This window comes from Chinchilla lanigera, unplaced genomic scaffold, assembly GCF_000276665.1.
Source record: "Chinchilla lanigera isolate Chin_1 unplaced genomic scaffold, ChiLan1.0 scaffold00106, whole genome shotgun sequence".
NCBI classification, from domain to species: domain Eukaryota; kingdom Metazoa; phylum Chordata; class Mammalia; order Rodentia; family Chinchillidae; genus Chinchilla; species Chinchilla lanigera.
In genome coordinates, this window is record NW_004955507.1 from 2,603,876 (window position 1) to 2,623,637 (window position 19,762).

The window sequence follows — 19,762 nt, forward strand, 5'->3', positions numbered from 1 at the left end:
GTCTACCTGTGCCTTTCAGTTTTTTCTGAGCAGTATCTTTCGGAGACTACCGCTTTGCTACCACTTAGTTACAGTGCTGTTTGCAAAGTGTGGTGCCAGGGCTTGCTCAATAGCTAGCATTTTTTACCAATATCTAGAATTTGTCTTCCTCTGTAAAAGCACCGTGGTAAGCATTTTGCATGCATCCTCTCATTTAATCCTTCGCATTTCCAAAGAAGAAAATAGAAGAGAACAATGGTCTTCACATCTTCCTTCACCCTCAACTTCCTCTGTGAGGCTCCCGGCAGGGGCAAGGCCCGGAGGCCTGTGTTTATCACAGATGCACAAACTTCCCTCACTGGGCAGGACAGGAACGGAAAAGGTTCTTCCCAGTGATTGAACATTCATGGCCGTCTGGCCCTGCAGAACTCTCAGCGCTGAACGGAGCACAGAGCAGAAGTTTTCCCCCACCCCATTTCACCACTAGGCCTTCACGTGGCAAATAACATTACCACATAGGAGGTCAGTGACTAATACTTATTGATATCTGAGTAATACATATCAGGCTGTCTGAGATACTTCCTACACATTCTTTCAATCCTTACAAAAACTGTGAGAGAAAGGTATAGTTAGCTGACTTTTAGCAAAAGAGGAAACTGGCTCAGGGAGGCTATGTAACTTGCTCAAGGTTAAGTAACAACTAGTGAGTGGCAAAGCTAGGATCCAGGACCGGGTAGTCTGACCCTGGAGCCTACAGACTTAACCACTCTGCAGTATCACTCAGCTTGCAGCACCTGAGGCCCCGCGTGCCTGCTGAAAGCCCGAGCTACCTGGGAGACGCTGTCCAGTAAGAGGGCCACAAGGAGTAGCCAGAGAAGGGCTGATGCTGAGCCTGCGCTCAGGGCTTTGTGCTCCACAGGCCTGGGAGGCTTCCTAGCCCACTGCCCTCCACTGCTTGTGACCTCTCGCACAACCAGTCTAAGGGCCTGCAGGTAGCACTCACCCTCCTTGCAGTCACGCGCATTGTCGTGGAGCCGGTAGCCATTCAGACACTGGCACAGGTAGCTTCCCAACGTGTTGACACACTCGTGCTGGCAGCCACCATTGTCCTCGGCGCACTCATCCTTGTCTGGGGAGATCAATGGATTCTCCTAACAGGAACTGCCAACTTGGAAATGCCCCTCTTGGCTCAGAAACCCGGCTCAAAAGTAGCCTCCTCCAGGGAGGCTCCCTGATTGCCCATCCCCTTATTGTGGAAGATTTTCTGGGTCTTACTGGGCACGTGGTGAGTTCTCCATGCCCCCGATGCACTTCAATGTACAGTAGGTATGTTCTCTTACCCTGCCCCCTGCCAAAACCGAGGCACACCTTGAAGGATGGGCTAATATTAATAGCAATAGTAACAATTATAAAAATAACTGCCACATATTTACTATAGAATGAGTACATTATCTGAGTTAATTCTCAGCTGTAGGGGGAAACATTTGTATGCATGCCCTCATTTAATCTGTACCCACTTTCCAAGTAAGGACACTGAAGTTGAGACAGCTAATGTGCCTAGAGACACTCGGCCCGTGGCCTGTATGACAGGCCTGGAGGTTAAAGCTCACACCCCAGACCACCCACTACTGCACGCAAGCCCGTAAATGTGAGGGCCATGGGCCAGGAGGTAAATGCTTCCCTGCCCGTCACTTCTAGATGTGGTGACCACTGGCAGCACCTGCCTTTGTGCCTCAGTTGCCTCACAGGTAAAATGCAGCCAGTAATGGTGTCCTCGCCTCAGAGGCTGTCGGGGGAGGAAATGTGCAGGGAGGAGAAAGCACTGGGGCAGTGTGCGCCCACGGCAGTGCCGGTGTCTGTGGTTATTACCGCGTGTGAGCCCCAGCACTGGCTCCTGTCACCCTGGGGCTCCTGGGCTCAGCCAGGGTGGCATGCGGCCCTCTCTAAGCCTACTTCGTCCTGCAGTAGCCAAGGGTTGGTCTCCCTTCCCTCCCCCACCAAATGACCCCCCCACACACACCAAATGCTTAGGGCTCAGCCGTGTTGCCCTCCCTCTCTCTGGCCTGTCGTCCGCTGTGCTCACTGTCGCCAAACATGTTGCATTTCAGCTGTGCCCTCTTATTTCATGGAGGCAACTCAATGCCCTCAGAACGCAGGACATCCAGCACCACAGTAGAAGCCACTCTTTTCCTCCCCGCATGCTTCTACAGGAGAGGGCCAGGTCCTCACCCACTTGGACCCAGGTGCTCTGTCCTAAGATTCTGTGTGAAAGCATGAAATTTTGAAGGCCATGTGTTCCCTCCTCCCAGGTGGCGCCTGCCCCATCCTGCTCCTCTGGCCCTCCTGTCTCCACACTGTCTGGCATGGTTTGGTCAGATATTTTTTAGGCCGCCCCTGCCCAGGAACTGCAGAAGGACCCCTTTTCTATCCCATCAAACCTTAACTCTTTAGCCAGCATTAAGGCTGTTAATGACCCAGTCCCACCCAGCTGGGCTCACCAGACACCCTTGGCTTCCCCGCATGGGCTCTGACTCGTATCAGTCTCATCTCAGTCCTGTGCTTGCTTGAGATGCGGAACCCGAGCCACACTGCCTCTTCTTCCTGGGACTTTGGTCACCACCTTTTCAGTCATCTTATTACCGCCTCAGCCCCTCCCATCGCTTAGGACCTGGCCCAGACCATAATGCAAGCTGCAAAAGACCTTCACCCACTGCTCCAGATACCCAGGAGCTGCCCTCTTCTCCAAACACCAACCCTGGTCACAATGCCCTACCCCACCGTGCCCCAAGCAGGGACTTTGCAGGGTGAGTCTCCTTGGGCTCCCTAGCCAGGATTTAAGTTTGTGTAGAGCTGGGGCACGTTCCTAGCAACCTGCCCGAGCCTAGCACTGTACTGTGCCCACAGCAGACACTCAAAACAAACCATGACCACAAAGAGAAACAACCAAAACAATCACAGAGACAGAACTCTGGGTACCTAGCAACAAATAATTGGTTTGCTTTATGCTAGTGCTAAGAATACAAAAAGAATCAAACTACAGTTCCTACCCTTAAACAGTTCATGCTCCAGTATGGTGTGACGAGATATGTGATTTGTGGGACCCAGTGTAGATGAACATGGGGGGTGCCTTTTCCACAAACAATTGTGAATTTCAGGATGACAATACCAAAGCCTTCATCCAACCTTGAATTGATACTCAATCTTTCTGAGTGGGCCCTGTAGGACTGCACAGGTCCCAGGCCCATGGAGCTGCCCTGAAGATAAAAGCTCTAGTGAGAAGGAGGTGGCAGTGTTGTGGTAGAAGAACAGTTAGCGTGCTGAAAGTGGTCGAAGCTACAGAAAATGACACATGGAGTCCCCGTGTCTGAGTGGGGGAGAAGGAAGGATGTCCCAGGAAGAGGGACCTCCCTGGCTGTGGGTGGAGAGAACGGAGTGGGTTGAAGAGTGCAGGGTGACATTACAAGAAGGCAGAGGAAGATTACTGGTGATCAGAGTGTCCACCTACCAGAAGACACATGGCTGGCAGGAGAGGTGGGTAGGAGCAGAGACCAGCATCAAATGTTGTACACTGGAAAAAGGGCTTTTTTTCTACAGCTGCCCAGTGGTCTTAATGGCTCATGAGCTTCAATTTGAGAACTAGGGTTCAATGTGCCACTGTAGGGAGGGGCTTGAATAGTGTCCCCCAAAATCGACACCCACCTATAACCCAGAATGTGACCTTATTTGGAAATAAGGTCTTTGCAGAAATAGTTAGGATCATGAGATAAGTCATCCTTGATTTACAGTCAGCCTTAACTCCAGTGACTGGAATTCTCATAGGAAGAGGACCAAGAGAAGAAAGCCAGGCGAAGATGAAGACAGTTTGAAAAGTGGCACCCGCAAGCTGAGAAATGCCAAGGCTTCCCCACAGTCACCAGCGCTAGGAAGAAGAGAGGAAAGGTCCCTCCCTACAGCACTCAGAGGGCACCTGGGCCTCCACCCCTTGATTTCACACTTCTGACCCTCAGAACTAAAAGAGAATAAGAGTCTGTTGTTTTAAACTACCCAGAATGAGGTAATATTATGTCAGTTCTAAAAAACTAATGTATCCACCACTATAAACAATCCTGAGGGCCAGGGATATAACGCAGTGGCACAGCACTTGCCTGGCAAGCTTGAGGTCATGAGTTCAATTCTGGTACCAAAAAAAAAATCCTGGGTCCATGCACGCCACTGCCAAGGCAGACACACTAAGAGGGAAGCAGGAGCAGACAGGAAGAGGGTGGCCAGGGACCCCAAAAGCTGGGAGCCTGTGCGGCCATCTCACCCCCAGTTTCATGCCCTGCAAACCCACATACCTGAGAAGAAGTGGGCCCGGAAGCCACGTTTGGAGACAGTGTTGTCAGACTTGAACTCCACGCGCATACTGTTACTCTGTGAGGTGATGACCTCAGGCGTCTCCGCACCACAGAATTTGCCATGCAGCCTGGCATCAGGGGACAGGCCACTGCGCACCTCCACAAAGTCGTACTTACAGACCTGCGAGGGAGTAAAGGGGAGCACATCCTCACCCCAGAGCTGAAAGCTGCGCCTCGTATGCGGCTGGGGGATTCAGGGAAGCCCAGGGGGACGGTCCCCTTGGTTCTCACTGTGCTGGTCGTGATGTAAGCTGTGGAGAGCCCAGGAAGGGCCCCTGCCTGGTGTGAGAGGTTAGCGCTCCAAAGCCTGCATCCCCTAACCTGGAAGGTAGCTTCTCCTCACTTGCTGCATTAGATTTCCATATCACATTTTGCTTAAAGAAAGGTGCCCATTGCTAGAAGGAGGAGGAGGAGGAAAGGAAGCAGAGAGAGCAGCGAGGGAGGAAGGGATGGAGGGAGGAAACCTTTGCACACCACTTCACAGCCCAACTGCGTTAGATCTTCATGCAGAGAAACTAAAGCTCAGAAGGAGAAATACCTTCACAGCTCAGGCACGGTGAAGCCAGGACTAGCATCCATATTGCCTGCTCTGAAGGGCTGAATGGTCAGGTGAGACCCAGGGCAGTGCTGTTTTTAGGATGAGAACCTCTTTGCAGCTGGGGCAAAGAAGAGGGGAGCACGGAGAGGTTCCTGTCTGTCCTGAAGGGGGGTCCTCAAGCCCCCGGCGCAGACAGCGGGCACTTGTGACTAGCAATCTGACTGTAGGGTTACCGGGCCTCACCTGACTTGGCCACCCATGAGCACTCCTAGGACAGGAACAGGCTGTCTCTAGCATCCTTCTCTCTAGCTGGTCACTAGCTTCTCCACTTCCCTCAGCTGGACAATGAGCCCCAGATTCACACCCCAGGGTCTGGCCCTGTGCTGCCTCCACCCCCAGCACCTGCCCCCTTCATCCTTGTCCCAGTTCTCCTTGGATTTCTCAGTGACAAGAGGGGCTGGGGGCTGCACCTGCAGAAGGCACCGAGCCGAAGCTGCGGGATGAAACCTCCCCAGATTCCTCCCAGCTGAGGTCCTGTGACTGTCTGGAAGTGGCAGTGCTAACGCTAGCCCTCCACCTCCCTGCTCTCCAGCTCTGAGTCCCCGCTCAAGTCAGAGCACAGACATACATCATTGCCTTCCAGTTCAAACACTTCAAACTGCAGGGAGATGCGGTACTGGGCGGGGGCCACCACCTGCCAGACACAGTTCTTGTTCGTGGGATACTCCTTTGGCCACCCAGGGCTGGTGATGGTTCCGTTTAGCTTGGTAATGAAACCGCCACAGGCCACTGCAAGGGAGAAGCAGAAACAAGATTCATTTGGTTTTAGTTCCAAGTGACTGCAATTTCCCCCAAGCAGCAATAAGCCCTGCTGTTCTCTGATAATAATGAAAACAAATTCAGACAATCCAAACTGGTTCAGTGTCCTGTTCCCTAGCCTAATTGTTTTAACTGAGATTTTGGAAGGACAAAGTTGGAGACAAATCTTTACTGCTTTTAAAAATGACAGTGATGCCTCTGACCTGTCACAGCACACGGCCTGTGTGAGCAAGTAGATTCATGCAGGTGGGTGAGGTACACAGAACCCAAAGGGGAAAAGGGACAAGTGCAATGAGTGGTCAGTGGGGATCCATCAAAGTGCCCATAGATTTCCTGTGCTTTTCTTTCCTACCCTAAAAATCACTGTGAGTTTTACATGGTCATGGAAGAAAGGGAACTGCGGCCCAGTTTCAGTTTCTAGGGTGGAGCCTGTGCAGTTTGGGCTATCCTCCCACATTCACGACTGTTATCAATGCGCCTGTCTCTCCAGGAACTAGGTGGATCTTCTATCACATCTGTCCAGAGTTCTTCCCAGCTAGCCAGCTGCCCACTCTCCGCCCCGCTCCCCCACACGCTGTCACTCCAGCTGGGCAGGTCAAGCCCCGACCTTCACATGTCTTCTTATCAGCAGCCAGCTCATAGCCGGGGTCACAAGCACACTTGTAGCTGCCGAGCATATTGACGCAGCGCTGCTCACATCCGCCGTGGTCTGGCCAGGAGCACTCATCTACCTCTGTTGGGAAGGGAAAGGCCTTGGTTAAACGGCCCCACGGCTGCCTGGTCTCCCAGCCCTTCCGTGCTCTCTAAGAACCAGAGTGGCTCTTGGTGACCACCTCCCAAGGAATCGCATGTCCACATTTGAAAAACTGGCAGCAGCAGGTATACTCCAGAGCGGGGTCCTGACAACACAAGAATACCCGGATGGCCAGAACAGAGTCTGCTCAAGGGGATGAGGCCTGCAAATTCAAATTCCAGGGGGCATCTGGTCAGCAGCATGTATAGGTGATTGCCAAGAAACCTCCCAAGGTTCTATCTGTATCTATCCATGTCAGTGCCTGGAACTGGGGATTTCTCCCTCATAAACATAGACCTTCTCAGAGCCATCCCATAAAGGCTACAGCTGCAGGACACAGGATATTCTCTATGCATCAGAAGCAGAGCCAGCCATGTAATACTTTTACAGATGTTCTTAAGAAAGGTGCAGACGGAAACCAGCAAGTATACGGAAAACACTGGGCTCTGAAGCTCCACACTGCAGGGAGAGGCAGGGGCTGGGTCAGCATGGAGAGCAGGGGACCTGTAGGCTCGGTGCCCGTAAGTGTGTAGTCATGCACTTAGGGCATCAAATAACGGCTGATGTCTGCAGGAAGAACACAGGACCCTCTGGAGAGTCCCCTGAACACACCAGCCCACGCACAACTGACAAGAAAAAAATCCAGCATTAAGCCTCTTCAAGATAAGCATTAGAAATAAAAGGAAAAATATTATTCTCCATTGTCAAGCCATGGTATATCTGTCCTGAAAGAGGGCGTGTAGGGTGTGGTCTGATACCTAAAGGAGTTAGTGAAGAGACATCTTTTAAAAAAAAAAGTCCAATCTAGGGAGAAGAAGCGGGGCTGGCACAGGAAGGAGAGTACTGGTCCACAGCAACACGTCAGAAACAGGGCAAGTGTGTAGTTGTTTGCCAACCTGAAGGAACACACTACCCGTAAAATAAATCAGGACAGCTCAGAGTAGTTGGAGACCTGAAAAGATATCCAGCTGTCTTGCCCCCACGACCAGGGATCCTTTCAGTAACAGTCCTGATAGGCTGCTCTTCAGATCCTGCCAAACACTCGCAGGGCTAATGACTCTTGCAACTTTTTGAAGGTGTTTTTTGGATTGTCTGATTTTCAACCTCTTGGTCCTGCAAGGGCACAAGCTTTCCAACCATCACTCCTCCTTGTCACTGCCCCTTTCCCATCTTTCTTTTTTTCTTTTCCTGTCTTTCTTGACTGTGATGCACGACCAACCCAGCTGGTCTTCACTGGGTGAAGTGTGGCTTGTGGCCACTCCATTGTTTCACACAGTGAATAGTAAACCAGGGTAATGCTGAGTGTGGGGTGTTCTTGGGCTCAACAAAGGCTTGAATGAATTTGCCAGGAGGGGCAGCTGGGTTTAGGAGAGATGTTCTAGGCGGGGAGTTGGAAGCCTCAAATGAATGCAACATTATGTGTGCTGAAATAATAAACAGTCCTGCAATTACTTGTCTATCACCTTACAATACGTAAAGCAGTGCCTTAGACATGTGCTAGGTTTGGAAGGAGGAGAATAAATAATGAAACCAGCCTTTAAAGTGAATCAGGTCTGGGTTGAATCTACCAGAGGGTCTTCACTCATCAAATTGTGGGGGCTGCTGGTGATTTAATTTCCCTGAGCTTCCTTCTGCTTTCAAATGAGAAGCATGATTCTTATAGTGGTGATAGAAAATGATGCCTGTGACACACCCAGCAGAGTCACGCATGGTGACTGTCACTACAGAAAACCGTGGTGTGGACTCTGGGATCCCAGCGGGTAGGGGAGAGCGGCAGGAGAACATCATCTAGACACAACTCGGGGCAGAGAACGCAGTGCAGGCCTGAGGAGGGGAGGGAGACAGGGAAGAAATGTCAAGGACGGGTCAGTAAAGGAAGACCAGAGGGACAGGATGGACACACAGCAGATTCAAGGAGCTGGCTGGTGGGCAGAGGGAAACTAAGGCCAGGACCCATCAGAAAGGATGAAGACACAGGCAAGGTCGGGGGGAGCCTCTGATGCCAGGGACGCGGTGGCTGTGGCAGGACACACAGGCAAGAAAGACAGGGCCAGTTTCCAGGTGTGGTCTTGGGCAGATGGAAAGGGAAGAGTGGATTTAAGCCTAAATCAAAGGGCGTAGGACTCCTCCAGAGTCTAGAAGGATACAATGTTGATGCAACAAGGTGGATAAAAGGTAGGCTTTGCAAGAGCAGCAGATGTGGCCATTTGCAGCTGTGCTCCAGTGTGGACAGATGCTGCGCAAGCTCCGGGGTGCTGCTCTCAGGGGGGCCCCACTGTCTGCAGCACTTGCGCGGTGCTGTGAATTAGCATCTGTGTCCCGCCTTCTGGCCTGTGCTTGTTCTGCACTGCAGTGGCCAAGGCCAAGCCCTCTAGAAATGATCTGGGAGAGGGCGAGGGTTGGAGAAGAGGCTGGAATCAGAGTTCAGCTTAGCACAGCAGGAGCTCTGGCTTCTTATCCTTCAGGTGGTATTAGGAAAAGAAGGGGTCGTTCTGGGGCTGAATAGTGAGACCGGGTCAGGCAGGATCCCAAAACTGTTTCAGAAAGGTTAAGCAAAGAACACAGTGCTCTAGGCCTCTGAAGAAATATGCTGAAGAAAGCCAGTCCCCAACACCACCAAACAACGCACAGTGGCCCATCACACTGCGGCAGTGGAACTCAGGGATCCATGTGGAGCCCTCACATCCTTATGGGAGGACGTGTGGATCAGAATAGTTCAGCCAATGCTTGAATGCCACTGCCATCCTCCCAGAGCAACCAGGAGTGCAAGGTGCTCTGCCTGTTGCCCAGCCAATGGCCTGTGAAAGGCACTGCATCTGGCACCAAGAGAGGGGTGTGGAGGCCAACTGGCACCCCAGCCAGCGGCAAGAGCCAGCTGGGCCCTGGGCAAAGCCTGCTGCCAACTGGCACAGAGGCAAGAGCCTATTTGGCTCACTCCCACTGTGCCACAGGCCTGGTACATGCTTCCATGTTCTTCCACTGGGGATGTCCTGACACAGGAGCCTGAGTGCTTGCTTCGTGCCCACAGGACTCTCACTGCTGGCCTCACTGGAACAAGGCTGGACTAAGGAAGCCAATTATGATTCTTGCTGTTTTTTCCCAGGATGCCTTAAAAAGGAAAAAACTAATAATCCCACCTCGTGTTTGGTACTTGTCAACTTATAAAGTGCACCTGCAGCTGTCATTTCATTGGGGCTTCACAACAACTGGTAGAGAACAGAGGCAGATTGCCTTCTCATAGTCTACAGAGGGGAAAACTGGGGTTTCAGTAAGGATACATAGCTGCCTGCCTGGGTGGCACAGCCTGCAGTAGATTCTCCTGACACCTGGTCCCTTCCAATGCAGGACCTAGGAGAAGGGTCTAAAAAGGAGGCAGAGGGGAGATAGGAAGTGAGGTCAGAGACTGGGATTTCTGCTTTTTCTTGAAACAGGGTCTCACTATGTAGTTCAGGCTGTCCTTGAACTCATTCTGTAGGCCAGCTGGCCTTGAACTTTTGGCAATCCTTCTGCCTCAGCATCCTGAGTGCTGGGATGATAGGCACCACCACTATGCCCGGCTTTTGGGCCAGGATTCCTGGGCTGACACAGCCAGTCCTAGGAGAGATGGGAAGGGAGTGAAGCAGCCTGCCCGAATTGGACATGAAAGGCTGGGAAGCTGGCCAAGTGGTGGCACTAATTAAGGAGTCTCAGCTGCAGAGGACAGGTCCCCTCCTCCAAGACCTGCTGGTGTGCCACTGGGTGCCCCGTCACAATTCACAGACGAGATCCAGGCTCTCCTCTCGGGGGGTGATCTGCAGGACTTCTAGGAGCCCAGAGCAGAGAAGGAAGACCTGCCATTCAAAGGAGGCTTGGAAGCCCATTCTGGGGTCAAGAACGTTGGTTCTGGGTCTGGTTCCATCAAGACCTATGGGGCAGCAGGTCCTCAAAGCAGCAGGAGGGTTGTTCCCAGAGCCCCCCTCACTCTCCTCAGCCCCACGTCCCTGGGGACAGGCACAGAGGCTGGGGCTGCTGCCTCTCCAGCCCACACTGAGGGATGTGAGACAGTGCTATAGAGAGTTTGGGCTCTGGGGTGAGACTGGATTTGGATTCTCAACCTGCCACCCAGCTGTCTGAATGACCCTGAGCACCCCATCCTGGTGCTGATCAAATGTGATCCAAACCTAACTCAAAGGGCTACTTGGAGAATTAAATGGCCAGGTGAATCAAGCACCTCCACAGGCTCTAGACACAGTAAGTCCTCAGTTAGTGGTAGTCCGTGTAAGTATGTGTGGTTATCCATGCTCAGCTTCATTACGGCATAGTTTGACCTTATAAACTTACTAAGTCGAATTTCTAAGTACAGAATAATCTGTTCCGCAGAAGCCCAGGCTGAGCCCTCTCCTGCCTGAGATCAGTTGGGAACTCCACAGGGGCCCTGCTCATAGCTCTGAAATGGGTCACCGCCTCCTCCCTGCAGGGAGTCTTGTCTAGTGCTAAGGCACCATATGGGTTTTGTGATTCTCAAGCCGGGGGAGCAATTTCTTCTTGTGACTAAAAATGGAAACAAACTGCTAATTCATACCCTTGAAAAAGTTGGCCGCAAAGCCCGCCTTGTTGATGGAGCCATCAGACACAAACTTCACCCACAGTCTATTCGAGCTGGACTTCACATCCTCTGGCTTCTCGTAGCCACAGAAGTGACCAATCAGAGCGCTCTCCTCCGTGGGGCCATCGCGGATTTCCAGGTAGTCGTATGAACAGCTGTCATGCCTTTCAATCTACAGGGAGAAACGAGGCCACCTAGTTAACACTGAAGGGATCATCTTGGAGATTTTTGATTTAAAGATGGAACCTAAACATCACCCTCAAAATCTAACCAAGCCAAGTGTGCCCTGGGTTTCTCCTAGTTGTATCCTCATTGCAGAAGACAAGGTGAATCCAACCGAGGAAAGACTAAGAGAAATAGAGAAGAACAGTTCTACAAGACTTCATTTGACTCCAGGATAGCTTTTTTATGGGGGAGGGGTAGGTTGAAACAGTCTCACTATGTAGTGTAGGCTGGCCTTGAACTCACTATGTACCCCAATCTGGCCTCAAACTCACCATGATCTTCCTGCCTCAGCCTCCCAAGTGCTGGGACTACAGGTGCACACCACCATGCCCAGCTCAGGCTAGCTTTTCACTTTCACTGTTCCTCACCCTGTCCAGCAGCTTTCCAAAAGGAGGTGAACCATATGTCAAAGGCTGCAAAAAGTCTGATATAAGATGTCCAGGCACAGCTCACCGTGGGCTTAGCGTTTAACACGGCCTCTTAGGATCCTTTCTGCAACCCAGAAATTGGAAACCCACCTTTACAGAGCGGAGGATAACAAGCAAATTTGTCACTTACACCTTCAGGAAGACATCCAAGCTGAGCTCACCTCAAACGCTTGGAAGGTGAGTGCCACATGGAACCCGTCCGACACCGTGATCCTCCACACGCATGCCTTGGAAGGGCTGTAGTCATCCGGGTAGTTGGGAGATTGGATCTGGCCAGCATCTTTGTTAATGTCTCCCCCACATGTAGCTTAAGAAAGAGCACAGGAGGGGAAGGGGGTTCCTGGTCAGAGGAAGAGGGATACCACTTATCACCACTAGGTGGCTCCACGCACCAACGTTTTCATCTCCATCCGATAGACTGTGCCTCAGAAAGGCATAAAACGCCATCTGTTTTCTACTCTGAATCTTTTTATATAAAGAAAATAACCATGTGGCACCTTCACTGTGCATCAGAACCACCTGTAAACTGCTGCAGCTGTAAGAGCTTGGGCCACATCCCGGGGCTCCCACTCAGTGGGTTGCGGCGAGCACAGAGCGACAGAGCTCCCAGGGATCTCTGATGTCCGGGCGGAGGCTGCTGCCACTTACGGACACACGTGCGTGCACACACATGGATGCACGCATGCACACGCACAGAGACATGGTTAGATCTTTTACAAAAACAAAACTTGCCCCCTCCAAAATTACAATCATTTGAGGGCAAAAAGGGCCCTTCATCATTTTTTAGGAAGGTGTCACTTTTGAGGGGGCAGGAGGGGATGGGAGGGGAGTGAGAAGTCCAGCTTTTGCCTGGGGCAGCTGCCGTGTCTGCTCAGCCCTCGGGGTAGTCTCACAGGCCCTTCTAGGAAATGCAGCTGGACCTTTGCTGATGTCCAGTCTTCTTTCCAAGAGCGAAACAGAGGCCCAGAGGGGTCAGCTTCTTTGCTTAGGCTCACACATTCCCAGAGACCGCTGCCCTTTGCACAGGGTTTTGGATCCCTGACACCACCCCCATGGGGGGGAAGCCAACGCCCCAGCTGGACAGAAAGGATTCAATGCGCTGCTGACAGGTAGGTGACAGTTTCTGGGGTGAGCACAGCTGGCCTCTGCGTTGTGAACGTGGTGGAAGTGGCTCGCAATGTTCCCCATCCCCGTAGTGTTAGACTCCGGGAGAGAGGAGGGAAGGAAGGGCTGGAGAGGACACAAGGGAGCTCCGCCAAGGACCTGTCCCGCCCTAAGCTGCCCCTTGCAGCAAAGGCCCCTACGCTGGGGGCCCTGGCAAACTGCCAAGCACAACTGGAGTGAAAGAGGGACAGGGAGTGCATGGGAAGGACAGGGCACAGTAGCAGCCATCCAAGCGGCTTCTTCTGTCACAAACAAACCTTCGTACACTGCGAAGAAACCTTTGCCCAGGATGTTGCTGCTGCTTCGGAACTCCACCCAGAGCCGGCTGTCTGAGGAGATGAGGGGCTCAGGGACTTTGTCACCACAAAACCTACCTGAAAGTAGAAAAGACAGTCAGGATGCCTGGGGCAGCGAGAAGGAGGGCGATGGCGACTGAGACAAAACCATGATTCTTCCAAGGTGGGCTGAAGTGGGCAGTAACCCTCAGTGACTGCTGTTCATATCATACACGCTGGATTGAAATACAGGACCGAAGGAATCACAACACCTCTGTACCTCATGCAGGGAACTCCAGATTCTGGTCACCCAAAGCACCCAGGGTACAGCCAAGGTACCAGCCCTCCGAGCCCGGCATGGCTCTGAGGTTTGGTGGAATCGTGGCCTGAGACAGTGATGAAGATGCATTCTTCAGTGTATCCTGTGGCATCCACGCCCTCCCTTTGGGACCCTGCACATTCTGCTTTCCTTGCCTCAGAATGGGAGGCAGAGAATACATGACAGAAATCAAACCATCGTGGCCTTTGAATAGCACAAGGCTAGTCACAATTGCAAAGATAGGGAAGACTGCACAATGACTAAGAGAATCGTTCCTCATCCTTGTAGTAGTAGATTCCAGGAGAGAGGAGGGGGGAAAGGCTGGAGAGGGCACAAGGCAACTCCTACAAGGACCCATGCCCTGTCCCACCCTAAGCTGAGACCCTGGATAGGAAAGGACATTAGAGATCCCAGGTAGGTTTAGGGATCTGGGAGAACCAGAAAACTATGTCCCAGACCCTAGGCAGAGCCTGAAGGGGTAAAAAAGATTCTGGATTCCCCTGCCCCTCACAGGGCTGAACAGAAGTGCTATGTGCTTTGTAAAGACCCTTGGCCATGAGACAGGTGCAGAGCTTCTTAGGCAAAGCCCGGTATGACTATGATGGCACCAGTGTGGCTCTAAGCCACTGAGGGGGCATGGCCATGGCTTTCCCATAGCACAGAGGACTTGGGGAGCCATAGAATGCGTCCCACACTTGGAGGGAGAGGTGGACCCTATTCCATTCTTAACTGGCCTCGGGCTGAGGCAAAGAGGAGCACAGCAGCAGCATCCGTGTGGCCAGAGCGCTGGGTAGCTGGGAATGAGGACTTCCCAGCAGTCCTCGTGAGGACAGCAACACGGGCACCACGCCCCGGCCCCACTGCCATCATGTTACGGTTTATATCTAGATGCACTCATAAGGGGGGCTTGGGAAGTGACTGGATTATGGGATGTGTAGCCTGGGTGGAGCAGGTGGGTCACCAGGGGTGTGGACGGGAAGGGTTTAATCTCCCTTCCCAGCTCCTACCCCTGATGCTCTGCAGAACAGAAGCAGCTCCCGTCTACCGAGCCCCTGGGCCATGCTGCTTCGGAGCCCGCTGACTGTGGACTGCAACCTCTACAAACTGGGAGCCAAAACTCCTCTCCTCCCTTAGGTTGCAGGTGTCAGGTACTGTGTGATGAGACAGGTGACAAAGACACATAAGAACATGACTTGGCACAAATTACTCCCCCACTGGCAGCCCCTTCCCAGGGAAAGGAAACAAACTGACTGAAATTAAGTTCCTACTACCTAATGGAAAAGAAGCTAGTAATAAATATAAACTTTGGTTATTGAACAAAAAAACTCAAGTTTCTTATGCACTTGTGCACATGGTCTGAAATTTAGACCCTCTACCAAGGAAAAGGAGAAGGCCAAGCTTCCGAGTGTGTGGTAATCTTTGGCCATCTTGCTCCTAATGCAACTTAATAGCCCAGGGAAAGAACAGAGTTGGGATTGGGTGGGAAGTGAGTTGAGTCTTCTGGTTGGTTCAGAACATAGACCAGGGGGGCGTGGTGGCACACGCCTGTAATCCCAGCACTTGGGAGGCTGAAGCAGGAGGATCGACCTCAAGTTTGAGGTCAGCCTGGGTACATAGAGAAACCCTACCTTAAAAAAAAAAACTACCTGAAACAAAACAAACCAGAACACAGAACCCCAGAGGCTGTTTGGACCAGAAGTCCATGGTTCTGCCAAGAATCTACTGGAGGCATCACTAAAAGAATTTTTTGGTCTGGAGATATAGCTCCGCAGCATAAGTGCTTGCCTGGCAAGCCTGAGGTCATGAGTTCGATTCCTAGTACCAAAAAAAAAAAGAAAAGAAAAGAAAAGAAAAAAGAATTTCTTTAGCTTTGTATGAGAAGGAGATAGGGGGTAGAGTACTAATGGCTATGGATTTTGGGAGAGAGGATGATGAGAATATTCTAAAATAGACTATATACCTCTATGAACAAACTAAAAACCATTGACTTTAAATAGTTACACACATGGTATATAATTATATATTCTTTTTTGTTTTCAGAACTGGCCTTTGCACATCCCTAGCCCTTTTTTTCTGTTGGAGACAGGATCTCACTAAGTCGCCTGAGCTGAGCTTAAACTTGTGATCCTCCCGCGTTGGGTTCCCAGAGTGCTGGGAATACAGTGTGAGCCACCATACTGGGCTCTCGATTTTTAAAAAGTCCATTTAACAGATATATTGTGGACAATTTTATTGTCAATACTCTGTTGGGCCCTGGACAGGCTATTTAAAGCTATTTCAATTCTGCTTTATCCTTCTGAGACAAGCAGGGAGCACTGAGGCTGGAGGAGGAGACCGATGAAGGGCGTTTCCTAGTGGCCAGCGATGGCCTCCATTCTTAGGGAGAGAGCTGCTAATCTCCTCGGCTTCCTTCTGACTCTGGCCACCTGTAGCTGTTTGGATTTGGTGAGCTTAGTGTTCAGAGAGATGAGAGGAAACTGCTGCTGAGACTTTGGCAAGGAAAAGCCCATCAGAGCCTATAAATTTTCAGTAATGGCTCCTCTGGTGTGGCCAATTAGTGTCTATTGGTTTTTGGAAAACAACATACAAGCAGGAGAACGTTGGCTCGCCATCAGGGAGACAGCACACCAAGCAGCGGTTAGGCCACACCAGACTGCTGAGCAGGGTTCCCGCTTAGCCTCCCCTGAGTTTCTAGACCAAGTTTCTCCTTTCAAACCCCAGAAGTCACAGCCACTGAGGGATGTTTCCAAAGGAGAGAGGGCTCTTCACCGCTGCCCTACTCACAAGCTAGCTGAATAAGAAGAGCCCCCACCCCCAGGAGCTGGAGGACAACCTGCCTCTGCTCCGCACTCTGGAGCAGGTAGGAACTGCAACTCAGGTGTACTTGACGGTCTTGCAGAGCTAGACTTGATAAGATAAATGACAGGTCTGAGCACTCTCCTCAAACACTTTGCAGTTCTCAACCAGAACTCATTACTCTGTCCCTGGACTGACATCTCAGAACCTTCACGTTCACCATAGCACCTCTAAGAAAAGCCCTTTTGTCACTGACCAAGTCTATGCCAGACACTGTCCTAGCATGTTACAAGGATTATCTCATCCCCTTACTACCATTACCACCTGAATTAGGGGCTGTTACTTATCCCATTTCACAGATGAGAAAATTGAGGATCAGAGCATTTATCTCAAAGCTGGAAGTAGAAGTAGAGTATGAACCTCAGTAGTCTGAGATCTGGGCTTTTATCATCAATATCACCTTCATCATCCTCACCATCACTACCACCAGCACCATCCAAAGGAATTTGGGTGAAATTCTGATCACTGTACAATTTTTAATAAACAGACACTAGGTTTCTCTTTCTCTCTCTCTCTGCATGCCTCATACCTGTTCCCCGTTTCCCAGTTTAAACACAGACAAGGGGCTGGGGATTTAGCTCAGCGGCAAAAGCGCCTGCCTGGCAAGCGCGAGGTCGTGAGGTCGGTTCCTGGTACCGGAGAAAAACCAAAAAAAAAAAAAACACAGACAAGTACAAATGAAGATCAGAGCAAGTCGGGGGAAACACCAGGCTCTGCTGTTGGCCTCATTTCTGCTCCTTGGGGAAGCTGCCTTGGCCCAGGGAGCCCCAGAACAAGGACCACATGACACTGGTGGGCTGGGCTGGCCCTTCTGAACTTCCCTCCTCATTTCAGGGAAAGGGGTGAAAGGGCTTTTGTATACATTGTGGTGATCCAGAATGCCCAAAGTTTGTCAGTTCTGCTGACAAAACTACATTGTTAGAGTAATTCCTCGAACGAATAAGAGAAGGGAGTCCAATTTCCAGGATGGTGCTTCAGGCTACTGGATGAGTTTCCCATGCAGCCATCACCCCTTTAGGTACCATTTCCTAAGTGGCACTTGAAATCTGAAAAACCTGGTTGAGATCTTTACCCAGCCATGAAATGTTCTCAATCTACTTCATTTACCCTTGCCATCCCTATGAAAAACCTGGGTCCCAAACAGCCTCCTTCCAAGGAAGCTAAACAGGCTGGAGAGAAACTGAAGTGCAGAAAAGGTGTCAAATTCCTAAACTGAAATCTGGTTCCTAAATGTAGAGGAGGAGTTTAATAAGGATATCAAGAAGAGGAAATGCAGATGAGGACACTATAAGTGGCCTCCGTGGGGAGTCATAAAGGGTTCATTCATAAAAAGTTATGCACGTATTATGCCTGGATTTTCACACACTGCCCTGGGAAAAAAATGTGTTGCATAGTTTTTCAGAGCAAGATGCATACTTTCACAATCCGCCCTAATCCGCTGTCCCTCCTGCCAAAGGGGCATTGACCTGCCTCCTCCCAACAGATTTCATGGCACTGACCCCTCCCAGGGACCAGCTCAGCTGACACAATGCACTTGTTCCAAACACAAAAGTTCACTAACAACTGCATTTGGAAACATCAGAGCAGGCCAAATAGTTGGCAAAGGAGAGCGCCTACAAAGGAAGAATGACGGCTAGAGGCGCTGAGCCATGCTTTACTTGCCACACCACACACACACACACACACACACTCACACACACTCACACCCCCCAGACCACAGGCATGCACACTGTAAGCTGGAAAGATATGTGCCCTAACCTCCTCCAAAACAAAAAATACCCAAATCACTACCTACAACAGTAAACTGTCAAAATCCTGTCCCACTAATGAAAGTGTCGCCAGATATATCAGGATTTGCGGTAGGAAAATGCCTGCTGTAAGTTCAAGCAAAGGGAACGCTCATTGCTGGAATGTACCTTGGCCTCCTCTGGGGAACTTCAGTAACAGAGAGCTTCCTCTATTCCACTGGGGACGTGTGTGTATGTAGGGCTGCCAGGCTTAGCAAACAAAACCCCAGGAAATCCAATTAAATTTGAATTTCAGATAAACAACACATAACGTATCTTATCTGGCAAACCTAAGAGGCACCCTGCTCAATTTTAGCAGTCACCTCTCCCGCTCACCAGGACATCGGAATTCTGATCTGATCTCTCCCATTAGCTGTCTGTGTGACCTCAGAAAGCCGGTGTCACTTGGAGAGCTGGGCTTTCTCATGAACAAGCGCAGTCCAGTGACTCAACACGCTGAGTGGTCTGTGACTGCTCAATTGCATGTGCTCATGAAGTTCTTCCACACGGCTCCGGTAAAATGCATTCTTGTAAAAGATCCAAACAATTGAGTTTTATACAAAACAAAGCAGGAAGCTGCCCAGCACCTCCACACTTCCTTTCTCAGAGGCAACCACTGCAACAATTTGATGAGCACAATTACAGGCCCCTTTCTGTGTATTTGGTACTGGACATGGGCACATGCACCATATATTTATAGGTCAGCATGATCATTTTCTGACCCAACCTGTGGGGATTCTGGTTAGGTACTTTCCCAGGACTCTGGTGATCAGCCAGGTTTGGGAAACTCTATCCCAAGAATTCATCTCTCTGTCATTTTGTTACATCAAATCAGTGCTACCTATAAAGCCTCGCCCTCTGCTGGCTACTAACACCTGCCATATCTGCTTACATTAGGAGGAAACAGAAATCAGGGACAAGACAGCATTTCCCCTTCCAAAAGGGGGCATAATTCACTTGTCCTGCAGCGTGCACATTCCTGCGCATGCTTGGCATGGAGGTGACTTTCTTGGTTGCCTGTTTGGGCTGCTACCTGACAGATTCCTCCTCACTGGGGCAACCTGGCCCCCAGAGTCTGCCCTGGCTGCTCCCCAGCTCTTTGGAGCTCCTAAGGATAGGAATTCCTACCTGTTTTACTGCGAGGAATTCAAACTCATGGCTCTTTGGACACAGGTGCCTGTGTGCTTTTCCTATCAGTAGCTTATCTTAGTCATACAATATGAAGTACAATCAAAATATAGAGTGAATATTTAACTTACTACAATAAAAAACACATTACCATTAATCTCCCTGAAAATACTCCTTTCCTTCAAACATATTTATCCTATCATTTTAGCACATCTGGAAGCAGTTCTGGAAGTCCTCTACTGTGTCTTTCAAGGTGTGATCAAAAACTGCAGTGCATGCTGCTGCTAAGTGCCGTCCAATGGAAAGTCAGCCTCTCAAAATACTATGGTGAGTCGTCGTCCACCTTATTCACTGCAGCTAGCACTATGGGATTTCTGGCTCTTCCCCAAAGCCAAAACGTCCGTGAAAGGTAAACGTCAGGGCGTCGAGGCAGCCACAACAGCACAATGAAAGACACAAAAGAGGACTT

The 19,762-nt window shown here is 50.7% G+C and overlaps 1 protein-coding gene across 1 annotated transcript in view; it reads right to left on the bottom strand.

Annotated features, from left to right (window-relative positions):
• Tll2 (tolloid-like 2) overlaps window positions 1-19,762 on the bottom strand; it is a 126,543-nt gene that overhangs the window by 12,257 nt on the left and 94,524 nt on the right. Inside the window, exons 11-17 of the mRNA XM_005407577.2 lie at window positions 13,186-13,302; window positions 11,926-12,071; window positions 11,088-11,283; window positions 6,341-6,466; window positions 5,543-5,703; window positions 4,317-4,497; window positions 983-1,108 (exon numbers count right to left, since the gene is read on the bottom strand). Coding sequence (XP_005407634.1) covers window positions 983-1,108; window positions 4,317-4,497; window positions 5,543-5,703; window positions 6,341-6,466; window positions 11,088-11,283; window positions 11,926-12,071; window positions 13,186-13,302 — 1,053 coding nt within the window. The remainder of the gene's footprint in view (window positions 1-982; window positions 1,109-4,316; window positions 4,498-5,542; window positions 5,704-6,340; window positions 6,467-11,087; window positions 11,284-11,925; window positions 12,072-13,185; window positions 13,303-19,762) is intronic.